Source organism: Enhydra lutris, unplaced genomic scaffold (genome assembly GCF_002288905.1).
Source record: "Enhydra lutris kenyoni isolate GAN:26980312 unplaced genomic scaffold, ASM228890v2 scaffoldscaffold85, whole genome shotgun sequence".
Taxonomy (NCBI): Eukaryota; Metazoa; Chordata; class Mammalia; order Carnivora; family Mustelidae; genus Enhydra; species Enhydra lutris.
Window position 1 is genome coordinate 8,002,805 of NW_019154169.1, and position 16,053 is coordinate 8,018,857.

Here is a 16,053-nt window from a genome sequence, read left to right on the forward strand (position 1 = left end):
TCTGAACACACACCCTCCCCGCTTCACGCTCCCAATTCCAGGCGTTCACGGAGACGCAGAAGAAACGGCTGCTGTCCTGGAAACAGCAAGTGCTGAAGCTCCTCCGGACCTTCCCGCGCAAAGCCGCTCTAGAGATGCAGAGCTACCGGCAGCAGAAAGGGTGAGCAGGCCGCCAGGGTGTGGGGCCTTCCTTCCCGAGTCCCTTGGTGGTGGACAGGTGGTGCTCAGTGGGCTGATTACGTTCTGGGCTGGGAATTGGTTGTCCTCATTCAGTCACTGGGTGACCTTCCACAAGTCACCCAGTGAAGACTTTACCAGATAAAAAAATCGGTGTTCTCAGCACTAGAACAGGGTGCTGAGCTGGCAGAAGCAACACCTACCCCTTGTTCTCCCCTGTGTGCAGGGTGCTGTGAAGTCCCTTTTCTCCCCCATTCTCCCTGTTTCTCCTCTATTCTACTAAATACCGCATTTGAGAATTCAAGTTAGGAGAACTGCTATAAGTGGATATGAGGAAACCTTTATCCGCTCCCATCTCCATTCTGGGGGTGCCTTGGGGTAGGAGAACAGTGTGTGATGCAAGGACTTGGGCAGGGAATCCTTGTTCAGAGCAGGTCTGTGTTCTGTCCTTTCCATGGGGATTCTGGTGGGGGAGGTGAGGAAGGGGCAGACAGAGGGGCCCCGACCACCTCAACTGACACCATGCCTTCTGCTCTCTCACAGCTGGGCATTCGGCTCCAACTCACTTCCCATAGCTGGCTCTGTGGGGATGGGGGTGGCCCGGCGGACCCAGCGGCAGTTCCCCATGCCTCCCCGGGCCCTCCCACCCGGCAGGATGGGCCTTCTGAGCCCTTCAGGCATCGGGGGCATCTCCCCACGACATGCCCTCACTAGCCCCAGCCTTGGGGGCCAGGGCCGACAGGTGAGCCAGTGGGAAGCGGAGGGCCTGGCGCTTCTGGGATTGGGGTGGTTGTGCCTGGGCTGTGCGTGTCCATGTGTTTGCACCTGGGCCTGGCTCAAAGGGAAGAGGCTCCTTTGCCAGCTCTACCGAGCCTGCGCTTAGATCTCAGCCTCAGCCTCTTCCCACTCAGCTCACCACTTTTTTTTCCCATTCCCTGTGCAGAACCTGTGGTTTGCCAACCCTGGAGGCAGCAACAGCATGCCCAGCCAGAGCCGTAGCTCTGTGCAGCGCACCCACTCCCTCCCGGTCCATTCATCACCCCAGGCCATTCTCATGTTCCCTCCAGGTAAGCTGCCTCCACCCTTGGGGCTCCACCTCAGCAATACCCTTAGGTGGCCCTTCTCTCAGTCCCATTCCCACTATCCTCTCCTCCTACCTCCCACCACTCTGCACCCATCTTCCCACGTCCTGAGTTTTCTTGTACCCCCTCCCCCACTTCAGTTTTCTTTCTCAGATCCTACCTGCTTTCTCTGTCTTAGTGTCCCTGTTGGTCTCCGTCACCATCTCCTTAGAGGATCATTAAGTACTCAGTTTGGAAGGGGTGGAGGGGATGAGACCGTCAGAGCATCGAGGTTTCTATGGAGGGGAGTCCTACCTGTCTGTCCCCTGGGATTCTTTCAGGCAGGAAGCAGCAGACTTCAGTTGGTAGATCAGGTTCCATACTAAAGGGTCTGTGAGGTGAGATGGCTATTTGCCCTCTGCTCACAGACCAGTCTAGAGATGAGAGATCAGAATGAGGGTGAAGTGGGCAAAAGGGAGGTTAGAGAAATGCTAGCCCCGCCTTGGTTATTGAGTGGGGGAGTCCCCTGCCGTGGGCTAGGCCTGCTGCTGGCCACTCAGGCTATAAAGGCAGAGAAGGCAGTCTGGAAGAGGTGAGGAAGGAGGCAGTGGGGTGCCTGACTGGCTCATCAGTAGAGCATGCAGCTCCTGTCTCAGGCTTATGAGTTCAACCCCCATGTTGGAGATAGAGTTTTACTTTAAAAAAAATTTTTTTTTTAAAGATTTGCAGGGGCACCTGGGTGGCTCAGTGGGTTAAAGCCTCTGCCTTCAGCTCAGGTCATGATCCTAGGGTCCTAGGATCAAGCCCCGCATCAGGCTCTCTGCTCGGCAATGAGCGTGCTTCCCCCTCTGTCTCTGCCTGCCTCTCTACCTACCTGTGATCTCTGTCAAATAAATGAAGAAAATCTTTAAAAATAAATAAATAAAAAGAATTTGCAGGTGATCCTAAGCTCTTCGTGACATAAATGCCAGTCAGTGGGTTACTTCACTTATGAGATTTTGTGAACCTGTGAGAGGCAGAGGACCCTGTCCGTTGTGTTCATCCTAACGCGGTAGGCATCTGCCTTACATCAGTTGCAGATGCAGGTGACTGGATGGATGAGCTGCACAAGCAGAAAATTGGAGTAGTTCTTTTTACCTGCGTGCTGAGTGCTGGACTATGGATCCAGCAGCTTTCCATGCCGTCAAATCAGATCCTCCTGGCTGCACACATGAGGGTGCAGGTTTATTCCCATCATATCAGTCATGAATGTGAGACTCAGGTCACTTGCCCAAGGTAAAAAAAAATATTGGCTAAGAGGAGACAGTTAGGTGTCCCAACAAGGCCTTAGCTCCAAGTTCATTGGGGATGTGATGATCGGAGAGGCTGGAGGTGGGAGCAGCGTCTTCTGAAATCAGGTAGAAAGCTTAGGCTTTCTCCCCATAGCAGTGAGGAGCAGAGGAGGGGGTTTTAAGCAGTGTGAAGTGGGGTCAGGTCTGCTCAGGGAGGTGGGCTGTTTCCCAGACACTGGAACAAGAGGCCCTTTAGAGATGGTTTGAGGACAAGCCCCATGGCTGCTGTCCTGATTTGCCCCATCTGTCGGTCCTACCCAGGTGACATCCTGCCCAGTGGAGCAAGTCCAAGTGGGGATGGGAATTGTTCTAATTAAGCTTCTGCACCCAAGTACAGGAGCAAGTCACCAGTCAAGAAGTACAGGGCTGCCCAATGCCTGGGGCTGATGGCTAGACTACGCCTAAGGCAACATGCAGTATGTGGCCTCCAGGACGCTCCCTCAGCTTCCCATCACTCCCTCAGCCTGCTGCTCAGGCTTTCTGTTCATTGCTAAGCCTCTGCTCTTGCCATTGTTGCCTCTGCCTGCTCTGTGATACACCCAGGCCCGTCTGTGTCCTTCATCCCTGCCTGGTCATACTTCCCATCAGAGTGTGTGCCGCGTCTTACATACGGTTTCTCTGTCTTTTGCCCCTCTCTCCCTCCCTCCTTTTCCTCTTATCCCTCTCAGCCCCTCCCTCATACCAGCCCCTGCAGTCCTTTGTCTCCCAGGTTCTGCCTTCCGCAGTCAGTTCAGCCCTCACCTCTGTTCTCTCTCCCCACAGACTGCCCGGTCCCTGGGCCTGACCTGGAGATCAATCCCACTCTGGAGTCTCTGTGTCTGAGCATGACAGAACACGCCTTGGGTGGTGAGCATTTCCTCTTTCCCTGACCCAGCTCCCACCTACCCAGCAGCGTCTCCGCCTCTGAACTGAGCAACTCAGAGCATCCTGAGGGGTCCCTAGGGGAGGCCAGCCTCCAGGGAGGGCCTGACTGGGATGACAGGCTACCCGAGTACCTTTTCTTGGGCCTCCCGCCAGTTCCTGATCTTCCTCCCTTCCTCCCTTTCTCACCACAGATGGGACAGACAAAACCTCCACCATCTGACGGGACCCACAGCCCAGCGCACCCATAGGCTCCCTGGGCGGCGGGCGGGGGCCAATCCCCAACGGGCTTCTCTGCGACAGCGAGAGGGTGGGCTGGCTCAGCTATACATTCTAGTATTTTTCTACTTTCTCACCCTTTTAACTTTTGTTTAACATTGGCACGCGCCTTGCTCACTCCCAGGCCCGTCGAGGGATCTCTGCTGAGGTTCAGGGAGGTAGGGGGCAGCCAGGATAAAGGAGGCAGGGACTGGCCAGCCTGACTGCCCCTCCTTCCCTCCCTCATCCCCTACCTGGCCCCGTCCCACCCCTGCCTCTTCCATACTGCCGGCCACCTGCCCCTCCTAAGGGAGCAGCTTACCCCTATCTTGTGGGGCCTGCTCAGAACCATCTGACATTTGGGGAGAAAGAAGCGGGGTTGATAACCTGCTCTCCTGGATGTTATTTGAGAGGAGCTAAGGAGAAGCTGGTGGTTGAGAGGATCCCCTCTCTCTCTCCTTGCCACCTTCTTCTCCTTCCCCATTCCCATCACCCCCAAGGACAGGAGCCACCCTCCTTTCACTCACCTCCTTTTGCCCTGTTTATCAGAGGTTCTCTACAATTAATTTCTTAGGCCTATTTAAGATGCATATTTATATAGTTCTTAACGGTTTTTCTCTCTGATCATTCCCTCTCATTTTTAGAATCCCCAGGCCTCTTTCTGAGCCAAGAAAGTGGCAGGGGGAGCCTGAATTTTATGAGGGGAGGGGGCAGAGCCCCTTCCTCCAGACCCCCTAGTCCTTCCCCTGCTTCCCCCCAGTCCTGGCTCCCCAGATGCAGAGGTTGAAGGCCAGGAGCCAGGGCAGCCAGTGAGGTCAGGAAGTCTGTTGCCTTAACATCCCCTTCCCGCAACCAACACACACCCTTGTCCACTCCCAGGTCTGGTAGCTGAAAGACTTGGGGTAAGGAATAAGGGAAAGGGGATTGTTTGGTTTTTGGTTTCTTTCCCCACCCCTCTTTTCTTTCATCCTTCCCTGCCCCCCATTCTGTCATGACCTCACTTAAGTGGAACACTATATCATAACCCAGAGATTTGTCCCAGCCGTGGAATCATACAGACCCTCTGGTCTCTGTTCCTGCTGAGGGGTTGTCCTGGGGCCCAGGTGGAGGGAGGGGACTTGGGGGTTCAGGCTGTGGGGAAGCCAGGGTCCCCTATTCCAACCCCCTCTTCCCACTCAACCCACCCCACCCCCCACTGGGACATTCTCAAGCTTTTCACACCGAAAAGGAAAAAAAAATGTTATTTTTAGATACATTTTATGAATAACTTTTGTTATGAATATGGCTGGTAACCATTGTGTGTTATTAAAGATACAAAATGTTGGGAAAAAACAAAAAACCAAAAAAAAAAAAAATTTTTAAAACCACCGCCCTCCCTGCACTCTCAGCCCATTCCCCGGAACTTCTTGCCTCTGCCCTCCTGGTCTGGACCTCCCTCAGCTCTGAGCCCAGGGAAGGGGAGGAAGCCAGGGGGTGGGGTGGCCCTGGGGATCTGCTAAGGTCCCCACCTCCTCTCCCAGTGCCGGGCTGGGTGGGGTGTCAGGTTTATTTATGTACCTCTTGCACACTCATCAACCTATGCAAGTCCCCCACCCCGGCCCCTCCATGTTTCTGTGCCTTTGCTCATTCCCCTCAAGCTCCCAGGGCTTCTCCAGTCCCCCTCTCCCAATAGCCCCGGGAATTGGGATGGACAGGGGCCACCTCGTTTGGAATCAGCAGGGTGTCCCTCTTACAGGACCCTCACCACCTCCCAGCCAGTCCTGTCTTCTTCACTACCCATCAGTGTGAGCTGGCTCTGCCTGGCATTGGGAGGTGGTGAAGGACACCCCCCACACACACAATGGGAGGCAAGAGCTGCCCCCCTTCCCCCACCTGACAGCAGAGTGTGCAGGACGCAGGCGGCCCCACTCTGATGGGCAGGACCCTGACCCTCTTCTACCCCAGCCCCTCTCCAGCCCCCTCCCCTGCCACCATGATTTCACCCTCCCTCCTATCCCCAGCCCCACTGGCAGAATCAGCTTTGAGTAACTGTACAGTTTTTCTCGCTGTTGGAGAAGACTTACTTGTTGGAGTTTCACTTGTTTAATGGTCTGGGCTTATTTTGGAAAAAAAAAAAAAAAAACAAGAAACAAAAACAAAAAAAGGATTCTGACCTTTGTTACGCTATACTGTACTTCATGGAAAACCTAGTGACCTTAAGCTGAGGCCACTGAGCTCCTGGGATGGGGGAAGGAGAAGTATAAGCAGAATGAGACCATAGGGTTGGGAAGGGGCATAAAGGGAAAAAAAGTCGGCTTTATTAACAGCAAGGCTTGGAGGAGAGGAGGGAAATGAACAAAGCGAAGGGTTCGCAAACACCACTCAAAAAGTGCCTTCCTGCGCATAAGAATCGCATTATAGTCATGTCTGCACCAACCCTGAAGGACCTGGGACTCAGTCACTGTCACTGTCGGCTTCACTGGAATCAGAAGCTGCAGCTTCACTGCCATCCTCCTGGGCAGAGTGCTCACTGCCACTGGGGAAGGGACTGGCACTGCGGCTCCGGCTCTGCTGGCCACCACCATCACTGCCGCTGTCCGAGTCATTGTCACTGCCACGGGCCGGGCCTCTGTCCTCATCATCAGAATCTGCATCGTCTTCCGAGTCTGCATCACTGCCAAAGATCTCCTCTTTGTCCCGAGCGGCCCGGGCCTCGTCCTCACTGCTCTCATCCTCACCGCTACCGCTCTTGTCACTCGCCTCATCCCTGTCAACTTCTTCACGTTCACTCTCGCTGCCTGAACGCTCGTCCTCGCTGCCTTCCTTCTCACTGCTGCTGCCTTTCTCTCGCTCCTCATCTGTAAGGGAGCAGGGAGAAGTGAGACCCAGTTTCTCACCCTTCCAGGGCTCCTGGGGTTTGGCCTGTCCAGCTTTACCTGAGCCCCCAGCTTCTTTCTCTTCTGTCTCCATCTCTTCCTCCTCTTCTTCCTCGGGTTCGTGGTTCTCCAGCTGGGCCTTCCGTGCCTCCTAGAAGTAGCAGGGTTGAGGGGAAGGAGATTGTCCTGTCAGGCTTCCGTCTCTCCTCACCCACCACCACCCTCTCCATGGCTGCCCTGGGCCAGTGATGCTTGTTACCTGGGCTTCTAATTCCTTCTCATTCATGTCCCGGTGTTTGACCACCAGCAGGGCATTGGTACCGGATTGAACCCCAGCCTTTGCTCGGCGTTTACTCAGGCGGACCCTGTAGTGGGCAAGTAGGTGGGGTGGGGTGTGTGAAAGACGCATTTAAAGACCCTATTGGGGGATCCAGTCTGACTTGGTTCTTACTTCCTCACCAATGCTTAGTCCAGAAGAGACCAGAATAAATGCGGGGTGAATGGAGACTGAACTCAGAGGTTGGATAAGGGAAAGGGAAGGATAATAGCTCCATGAATCCCCTGTATTTATAAAGTGTATGTACATGTAAGAGATTTTAAGGTAAATTAGCAACACTTAAAAGCACAGAATCTAGATTACTGGCTTTTGGAAAGTGTTAATCTGGGACTTTACCTTCCCAAAGCATAGCAACAAAAGGTTGGAGGAACCCTTTGCGGGCGAGGTCATGGTGCCCCTTGGAGGCTGCCAAGAGCGCCAGGTCACCCAGAGCCCACAAGGCCACTGTGCTACCTTTTACATGGGATCAGAGGTTGTGATCTCTGCTTTAAACAAACTCAAGGTCACACTTTCTTTCCTAATCCTTACGTTACACCAAGGTCCCTAGCACAGGAGTAAACTTGTAGCTCTCGGGGGAAGGTTTGTGGGTATCCAGGATTTCATTTAAAATACTGATGCTAATTTGAGGTCATTACTCCGTATTTTGCCTATGCTGACTTTCACATGAAGTCTCTTAATACGTCAGAGGGAACCTGGCTATCTACACTACAAAAAACCTCAATCTCGAGATTTTCTTCCTGGGTTCGTGTGTTAGAACTAGGTCCAGCTCACATGGTCAAGCAATCTTCTACTAGTCTTGTTTGAAACACGAAACCAATCCATATGTACAAATGGCCTCCAAGGTAGCTCCCACGTACCCCAGATCAGGATTCTGAAGCACAGCCCCAGGCTAATCTGAGGTAGGAGTGTACGAAGTACCTGGTCTCCAGTTCGTTGTAGTAAACCCCGTCACCCTCCCGGAAGATGAAGAAGTAGTTCTCCTCATAGCCCTTGCTGGCTTTGTTCTTCACGTTCCAGTTGTACTCCCGAGCAATCTTGTAGTCGTACCTGACGAGGATGAGAGGAACAAGGTCAGCAGCCCCACTTCTTACGAGGGATAAAAGGGAGAGACCCGGTCCTCCATTCCCAAAACCTAACCCGACCCACGCACACGTCATCTGGTGCATAGTCCATCTCCTCCTCCTGGTCCCGCTTTCGCTTCTTCAGCGTCTCTTCCACAGGCAGGAAATAGGCCACAAACTGGTTCCCTTCCTCATCCATCATGCCTCTGGATGGGAGAAGTGAAGAGTAAGGACAAAGGGGCAGTGAGGAACAGGCCAAGGTGGGCAGTGGGGCCACTTACCTGATCATGGCCTGAGACATCATCTCCAAAGCAGCTGCACCACTCGTGTCCTTGGGGGCTGGGTCTGAGTCAAAAATTACCTGAGCACATGGGTTGATCCACATCTAGGGGCAAGAGCACTGGGATTAGACTGAGACAAGCAGAGACACCAGGCTCTGCCTCACTGCCTCCTGTCCTGGATCTGACCTTAAAGTCTGGGAAGACAGGCATGACCTCCACTGGTGTCACTCGGGGCTTGCTGTAATGCTGGGAGATCTGGTGGGGGCAAAAACAGGGTGGGTGAAGAGGATATGGAGCTCTGGGGCTGCACCTTGGTCCACCCTCAACCCCTATCCCACCCCATCCCCATCCCTCAATTACCGATTTCTGGGCATCCTCAAAAGTTTTCTCAATGGCTGTGATCTGGCTATCCCTGTCTTTGTATATTTCTTCCTCTGTGAACTGCTGCTTCACAGAAACTCCAATCCTAGGAGTAAAGAGAGAAGACTTTAGGGGTCACTGGACACACCTGAAATCACCTTCCCTCTCTACCTGCCACAACTTACTTGACCTCGGGCTTCTCATTGGAGATGCCGTAACGATTGAACTCAGTGGAGATGTACTCAGTCTTCCGCATCCATGGCACCACCTTCGCATGCTGCTGGGATCTGGGGGTAGAGTGTTAGGCACCTAGGACCCACCACCCTCCTCCCATCATAGATTCCCTCCACATATCCAGTCCTCACTCAGCACACACACACCTCTTGGAGCTTGTAGGGGCCTGAATCTCCTCTTCCAAAAGCTTCTCATCAGCTGGATCTAGGAGTACTAGAGGAGAACAAGGGGGCAGAAGGGCTGTGAGGGAGGGCCTGGCCTTTGCTGGCCTAGAGCAGGCCCTCCCTGCCTTCCCACACACCATTGGGGTCGATGCGGTAGGTATCCGGGTTGATGAGGTCAATGGTGACCCCCAGGTCTGGCTCAGTGAGGAGGTCATGTTTGTGCTGTTTTTCCAAGGAAGTTGCTTTGTACTGGACAAACCTGGGTGGGGAAACATACCCATTATGGTTTCCTGATTCCAGCTTTACCCTCATATTCCTGCTTCCCAGAGCCTAAGGTTTTCCAGGGAGGAACTCAAAATGGGAGTATCCCCCATGCTGGAGTTAGAAGGCTGGCTCTTCAGTGGGAAAAGACTCGGACACTGCTTGTTTCATTCGTCAACAAATATTTATGGAGCACCTACTACCATATTGCTAGGTACTGTTCTAGGCTCTGAGAAGAGAGCCGTCAACAAGAGAAGCAATCCTTGCCCTTACGGAACTCATGATCTAAGTGAGTTGTTTTGCCCTCCATCTCAGTCTCACCTGTTCTGGTCAAAGGGGTAGGTGATGAATTTGGGGTCGAAGGGGATGTCAGGGAGGCTATTGCAGTACTTGACTCGGCAGACCACTCCAGACCTGGGAATACAGTGGCTCAAAACCGGTCCCCTGCTGCCCCACCTCTGCTCCCAGCCCCCACTGGCCCACCCCTTCTGGGAAAACCCAATGGAGCTCACCTCTCAGGCAGAGTCCGGTGAGAATTGGGCCTGGTAGGTAAGAGAGAGCGAGACATTGAAGGAAAGATGGAGAACACGATTGACAGAAGAGTGAGGGGGGGTTTCTCCAAGCTTTTAAAAAAGGGAAGGAGGGAGTGACAAATGGTAATCCCTGTGGGAGGGGTGCTCCAAGTACTTTAACGGAAAGAGCCTAGGATTCAACTCCTTTTAGAGAAAGTGTCTCCAAACGCTTTCATGAATGAAATCAACGGCTCAATCCCTTTTGGAGGGGACGTCTTCAAGTACTCTAATAGAACTACGTGCTCAATTGCTTTCAGCAAAGGGATTCTCCAAATGCTTGACTGGAGTAATAAACGCACAGTCCGTCTAGATAGTCTCCCAAGAGCTTAATCCCTGAATTCCATGGCAGGAAGGTGGGGGCAACACCCTATCCTTGAAGGAACCCACCCCTGTCTGTCAAAAGTGAGCGCTCCGTGACGCCACGGCGTTCGCGGCGAAGGTCTGACATCACTGGGGGGCTGGTGACGTCGTAGGAAGACACCCGCGCCCGACCCCCCGCCTCGCCGAAACCTGGACAGACCTAAACGAAAACGATACAGCCAGGCGGCGTGGCGCCTACCTGTGGCCATCCTCCCGCTGGGCCTGGGTCTGGATGGTGGGCGCCATGGCGACAAGGCGAAGGAAGCCCGGACGGGGTCCGTGCTGAGCCGCGGGGAGACGCGGAGGGGTGTACCGACGTTGGCGGACGCCTAATCCGAGGGAGGGCTCGGGTTGGCGCCGCTCTCTGCCGGGGTAGGGTCGGAATGAGGTGGGCTGGTGAAGATTTCCAGTGGAGACTCAGCTAAACGCGCAGGCAGCGCCAAAGACGGCCTCGCAGCTCCGGCTCCACCAACTGCCGCCAAGACGCTAAGGACCCGACAGGTCGCCTCAGGCCGCGAGGCCTTCTGGGAAATAGAGTCCGGATTACACCCACACCCGGATTGGCAAAAGGCTGGGTACAGGGCGGAGCGAGGGAGAAAGAGCCTCTTGTGATTGGCGAATCGGGGGTCTCAGTCTGGACGTCTTATTTGAGAGTCAAGTGCGGGAGGCGGTCATTCTTTCCTCCCGTTGGCTGAGTTGCTTGGGAGGCGGGGCTAACTAGCAAGCGGGGCCTGGAGACCAAGACGCTGAAAAGAAACAGGGAGAAAACCGCTTGTGGCGCACTTCCGGTGCGCTAAACTGAGAAAGATGGCTGCGTCCCAGCCGCAGGCTGCTGCTGCTTCGTCTACTGCGGGCGTATCGGGTCCGGGTTCGTCGGGCGGCCCGGGTCCGCAACAGCAGCCTCAACCACCAGCACAGCTGGTGGGGTCTGCCCAGAGCGGGCTTTTGCAGCAACAGCAACAGGACTTCGACCCAGTGCAGCGTTATAAGATGCTCATCCCGCAGTTGAAGGAGAGTCTACAGGTGATTGGCTGAGAGCTGCGAGAAGCTGGCGGGATTTGGCTCTCTGGTTCCAAGCGGGAAGGCAGAGGGGCTCTTCAGTCTGGAAGCGAGCAGAGGAGCGTTAGGCAGGGAAGCGGAATGACATTTGGTCCTCCTGATGAGGCCAAAGCGAAGGTCTGCGGATTGCCCTGTGAACGGGATCGGCACGAATGTTGGGCCTGGGAATGGCCGCAACTCGAGTGGGAGGGAGATTAAAGGAAAAACAAGGCCCTGGTTGTTAAAGCCTGAGTAAAGAACTGGCCTGTACCGAGATTCTGCCTGTGATTGGTGGGTGAGGGAGGACTGTAAAATCTGTCGGAGAGATTACCCGGAGAACCCTAGGTGAGAGCGAGCCTCTGGGGAAATACAGCTGCTAATCTGGATTGACAGGAGAGATGCCAAGTGAAGAGGAGGCTTGAAATTGAGTAGATTTTTAAAAAATATTTATTTCAGAGCAAGCATGAGGGGGAGCGGGGGAGGGGCAGAGGGAGAAGCAGACTCCCTACGGAGCAGGGAGCGCGGCGCAGGTGGGATCCCAGGACCCCGGGATGATGACCTGAGCCAAAGGCAGACCCTCAACCGACAGAGCCACCCAGGCGTCCAGAAATTGAATAGATCTTAAGGAAGAGTGTAGATCTACCAAAAGTGCCCCTTCTGTTTCTCTATTTCCTGCATTTTTTTTTTTTAAATAGACCTTGATGAAGGTTGCAGCCCAGAACTTGATTCAGAACACTAACATTGACAACGGACAGTAAGTATAGTCCCCTTTCCCTCGTCTTAGAACCTCATACCCAGATCCCCACCCACTTATGCCCCCTCCTTCTATTTCGGAGCCCCACTCCTTAGTGACCCGCCTTGCTCTTTTGCCTCTTCTAAAACAGTCCCTTAGGCCCTGCCTTGGGGCTTCTGGGCCTAAACTTGGTTTCCTGATGGATACTTGGTTGGGTAGCCACTGAAGTTCCAGAGATTGGAAATCCATTCTCCAGTCACCTTCTTCCCCTGGGCTATAGAAAGAGCAGTGATGGACCCATACAGCGCTTTGACAAGTGTCTGGAAGAGTTCTACGCACTCTGTGACCAGCTGGAGCTCTGCCTGGTAAGTGGCCTCCTAGACAGCAGGTGATCACAGCCTTGCCTCTGCCCCCAGGTCTTCAGGAACCTTCATTCAGTCAGTCGACACACACTGGGCACACCTCCTAGGGGCCACACTTGCGCTTCACATGTGAGACCAGGGACCCAGTGTTGCTCCAGTCCTTGCCTTCACTAAGCTTCCGGTTCAGTGGGGGTGACATACATCCCCAAATAGTGACAGCTCAGAGTGGTCAGGGCTGTGATAGGAAAAGCCCAGGCCACAGAAGTCAGGGCTGTAATGGGGGAGGTGCTGGGGGATGGGGAGGTCAGGATTAAAATGAGGGAAGCTTGGGGATTGTTGAAGCTCAGAAAAGGCACCTGACTCTACCTAGCGTGGGTCAGGGAGGGGACGGTGACTCAGGGAAGTTTACTGGTAGAGAGTGCATCTGAGCTGAGGCTGGAACAAAAATGGAAGAGGGGCAGGAGTTTTGAGGAGGGCGGGTGGCTAAGAGCACAGACCTCTGGAATCTGCATGGACCACCAGTCTCTACCTGCAAGCTTCGGATTTTTCCTTTGAGAAATAGATTTTGGGGAAAGATGGCAAGATCACGTATGTAGAAAGCATAACAGGGTAATAAGCACATGGCAAACGTTCCCTGTAGTATCATCATCCTTGTAAACTGGTGTTTGAAGCCAAAGTCAGAATTTGAGAAACCTGGTGGTAGTAGAAAGGTGTTCCAACTAGAAGGAACAGCTTCTACTTTAATTTCCCTTTAAGAATGTCACAGATTTAGTTTAGCTGAGGTATAGTAAGCATTAGAGCTTGTTGGAAATTTTTTTTTAAGATTTCTTACTTATGGGCGCCTGGTTGGACCAGTCGATTAAGCGTCTGCCTTTGGCTCAGGTCATGATCCCAGGGTCCTGGGATGGAGTCCCGCATCAGACTCCCTGCTCTGTGGGGAGCCTGCTTCTCCCTCTCCCACTCCTCCTGCTTGTGTTCCCTCTCTAGCTCTCTCTCTCTCTCTCAAATAAACTTAAAAAAAAAAAAAAAAAAAAGACTTCTTATTTATTTGAGAGTGAGATTGCATGCAGGAGCAGGGGGGGCAGGGGGGAGAAAGAAGCAGGCTCCCTGCTGAGCATGAAGTCTGACGTGGGGCTCTATCCCAGCACCCTGATGAAATCATCCCCTGAGCAGAAGTTAGACGCTTAAGCAACTGAGCCCCCCAGGTGCCCCAGAGCTTGTTGGACTTTGAATACAGCCCTGAGGGTGCTGGGGAGCCATGGATGAAGAACATGGCCGTGCTGGCTTTTTTAGGAATATACCTGTGGCTGCCAAGTGAAGGATGGTTTAGAGGAACCAAGAGTAGAGGCTGGGAGCCCAAGGAGGCAACCATGACAGGACTCAGGTGGGCTAGGCTACACCACCACCCTGAGGAAACCGGGAAGAGCAGATGGGAAAGCTACTCCGAAGGCTCTGCGTACAGCCATAGGGCTGGCCCGGACTGTGGGAGGAGCTGTCTCCAGGATGAGGCCCGGAGCTCAAGCTGGAATGGCAGTGGCCTTCCTGAGACAGGCACCCAGGAAGAGGAACAGTTTGGTGGGAAGGGCAGGAGAGCTCTGGAATTTCAGGGGAGGCTGGGGACACAGGTGTGGCGGTGTCACCGCGGAGGTGGCACCTGAGTGGTGCATGTGGGCGGGACAGCCGTGGGTGGCATGAGAACGAGAGCAGCTGGGACCTGGGAACTGCCCCACGTAGGGCTTGGGCTGAGTAAGCCATAACTAGACAGCGCAGCCAGAGGAGGAGGAGGAAAATCAGGGGCAGGCGTCATCAGAGCAGCCACTGCCAGTGTCCAGGCTGGAGTCAGGACAGTCCCAGTAATGGCAGCTGACATTTGCAGCGTGATGTGCTGGGACTGTGGCTGTCTCCCACGCTGGTCTCCCTGTTCTCACCTGACAAGGTAGCAAAGGCAGTTGTTAAACCCATTTTGTTTTGCAAAGGAGGAAACAGACTCAGAGAGAAGCAGCTGTGTGCCTCAGGGTCGCCGAGCATGTGGTCGACAGGGCCAGGCTCTGACTCCAAGCCCCCGGGAGTCCAGAGGTCCAAGCAGGCTACCCCAGGCTGGCCCTTGGGGTCGGGGTGGCAGCACCAGGAGTGACACTGAAGCCGCACCTTGCCTGCCCGTCCACAGCGCCTGGCCCACGAGTGCCTGTCCCAGAGTTGCGACAGTGCCAAGCACTCTCCCACTCTGGTGCCCACGGCCACCAAACCGGATGCAGTGCAGCCTGACAGCCTGCCCTACCCGCAGTACCTGGCAGTCATCAAAGCCCAGATTGCTTGTGCCAAGGACATTCACACCGCTCTGCTGGACTGCGCCAACAAGGTTACAGGCAAGACGCCTGCACCACCTACTGGCCCCGGGGGCACCCTGTGAGCTGGCAGGGCTGGGAGTGGGGCGGGCCTCGGGGGGAAGGGGACGGGGAGGGAATGAAGAGTGACCTGAAAGCAGCCTCAGTCTCTGCCTTTTCTTCCCGCCTGAGCCCTGTGGCCGGAGCCAGCAGGGGGCAGCAGAGGCCAGCAGGGAGCGTGCAGGGCGGGGCCTCGCCGCCTCCAGGCAGCCTGCTCTCCTGCCTAGCCCAGGATGCACTTTGGACTGTCTGTGGATGACCTCTTACTAGGGCTCTCCCCAGGCCTGGCCTGGGCAGAGAGCCCAGACCTGCCTCTCTCCTTCAGTCCTTCCTGATTTTGTCCGTTGGGGGTGGGGTCTCTGTGTTTGCTGCTTTTTCTAGCTGTCTCTAGTGTGTTTCTAAGGCATGGGTCAGTTGTTATCTGTCATTTGATCTCTTTTTGTCTCTGTCTCTCTGCCTCTCTGGTCCTGTCTCTGACCATCTCTGTTTTAGTCCTCTTTTGTTCCCTTCTGCTCCCGGTTCCTAACTGGGCCTCTGTTCTGAAGGGGGCTGGATTCTGGGAGCCAGACCCCTTGGTTACCTGGGGCCAGGGGAAGGAGTTTCATTTTGACGGCCCACAGCCAAGTCCACAGATCCCCAGCACCTCCCATGTCAGCCCAGCCCCCAGGTCCTCAGCCCAGGAAAGGGGAAGTGAAGGGGTTCTAGGCCCTGACCTCAGCGTGCCTGGTCTGAGAGCAACTCACTCCCCCACCCGAACCCAGAGTCTGCGTCAGCAGCACTCAAACGAGGGGCATTGTGCAATCCGTGGTAAAGCCTAGCCCAGCTGGATGCCTGGGTCCCTGTATTTTTAGCCCCAAAGGAGAAGTGAAAAGGCCCTAGCAGGGGTGAATCATCAGTCCTGGGGAAGAACCCAGGCGCCTGGGCCCCAGCTCCAGGAAGCAGGCTTTGGCGAGGGGGCTTCAGGGAAGGAGTGGCCCACCAGCCTCCCCTCTTCCCTGAGAGCAAGTTTTGGGAGCTCAGCCATGGCTTTCAGGCCTGGGCAAGTGCAAGGCGGAGCTACCAGCCCAGGCCCAGCTGTTGGGGTATGAAAGGCTCTAGTGAGTCAGCCTGGTTGCGGGACTGCCCCACCCAACACCTTCTCTGCCCTGGTTGCCATCTTGCCTCCCAAAGGCGTCCTGTCCTGGACCCCACATCTGCAAGGAAAGCCTGGAACTATAGAGACCTGTGATTCACCCAGAGCTCAAGTCCCCACACTGGAGTCCTGGGAAATGGCCAGCCCCCTGTGTGTGTGCGTTTGTACACATCCCAGGAAGTTTCTTAAAGAGCCAGGCATGTAGGGCAGGCCCCCAGGAAGGGCAATAGA

The 16,053-nt window shown here is 54.6% G+C and overlaps 3 protein-coding genes across 4 annotated transcripts in view; 2 read left to right on the plus strand and 1 right to left on the minus strand.

Moving 5' to 3' along the window:
• LOC111161377 (sterile alpha motif domain containing 4B) overlaps nt 1–5,816 on the plus strand; it is a 38,360-nt gene extending 32,544 nt beyond the window's left edge. Inside the window, exons 9-13 of the mRNA XM_022524997.1 lie at nt 42–160; nt 721–919; nt 1,121–1,244; nt 3,332–3,415; nt 3,625–5,816. Coding sequence (XP_022380705.1) covers nt 42–160; nt 721–919; nt 1,121–1,244; nt 3,332–3,415; nt 3,625–3,653 — 555 coding nt within the window. The 3' untranslated portion in view covers nt 3,654–5,816. The remainder of the gene's footprint in view (nt 1–41; nt 161–720; nt 920–1,120; nt 1,245–3,331; nt 3,416–3,624) is intronic.
• A 52-nt stretch (nt 5,817–5,868) lies between these two features.
• On the minus strand, nt 5,869–10,721 carry LOC111161378 (PAF1 homolog, Paf1/RNA polymerase II complex component). Of its 2 annotated transcripts, XM_022524998.1 has the most exons (14): nt 10,373–10,721; nt 9,754–9,783; nt 9,563–9,655; nt 9,118–9,239; nt 8,963–9,029; nt 8,768–8,869; nt 8,583–8,688; nt 8,409–8,477; nt 8,223–8,326; nt 8,031–8,147; nt 7,799–7,927; nt 6,803–6,908; nt 6,604–6,694; nt 5,964–6,525 (listed from the first exon to the last, which is right to left on the minus strand). In XM_022524998.1, exons 1-14 carry the CDS (start codon nt 10,417–10,419, stop codon nt 6,122–6,124), a joined length of 1,587 nt encoding a protein of 528 aa, XP_022380706.1. In that variant the 5' UTR covers nt 10,420–10,721; the 3' UTR covers nt 5,964–6,121. The 2 variants fall into 2 exon arrangements, with proteins under 2 accessions (XP_022380707.1, XP_022380706.1); XM_022524999.1 differs by lacking the exon at nt 9,754–9,783 and having other exon boundaries at nt 5,869–6,341; nt 10,373–10,419.
• Nucleotides 10,722–10,868: 147 nt separating this feature from the next.
• Nucleotides 10,869–14,790, plus strand: LOC111161379 (mediator complex subunit 29). The gene is made up of 4 exons (XM_022525001.1): nt 10,869–11,196; nt 11,907–11,965; nt 12,225–12,309; nt 14,474–14,790. The coding sequence occupies exons 1-4, from the start codon at nt 10,981–10,983 to the stop codon at nt 14,714–14,716; spliced, it is 603 nt and encodes a 200-aa protein (XP_022380709.1). The 5' UTR covers nt 10,869–10,980; the 3' UTR covers nt 14,717–14,790.
• The last annotated feature ends 1,263 nt before the right edge of the window (nt 14,791–16,053 follow it).

Excerpts from the sequence above, each read along its gene's own strand:
- LOC111161378 (XM_022524999.1), bottom strand. The coding sequence starts at position 10,419 with ATGGCGCCCACCATCCAGACCCAGGCCCAGCGGGAGGATGGCCACAG. Across the intron at positions 9,656-10,372 it reads CAGCGGGAGGATGGCCACAG|GTCTGGAGTGGTCTGCCGAG; the intron begins GTAGGCGCCACG and ends CTGTATTCCCAG. Across the intron at positions 6,342-6,603 it reads GAAAGAAGCTGGGGGCTCAG|TGATGCAGACTCGGAAGACG; the intron begins GTAAAGCTGGAC and ends GATCTTTGGCAG.
- LOC111161379 (XM_022525001.1), top strand. The coding sequence starts at position 10,981 with ATGGCTGCGTCCCAGCCGCAGGCTGCTGCTGCTTCGTCTACTGCGGGC. Across the intron at positions 11,197-11,906 it reads AGTTGAAGGAGAGTCTACAG|ACCTTGATGAAGGTTGCAGC; the intron begins GTGATTGGCTGA and ends TTTTTTAAATAG. Across the intron at positions 11,966-12,224 it reads ACTAACATTGACAACGGACA|AAAGAGCAGTGATGGACCCA; the intron begins GTAAGTATAGTC and ends CCTGGGCTATAG.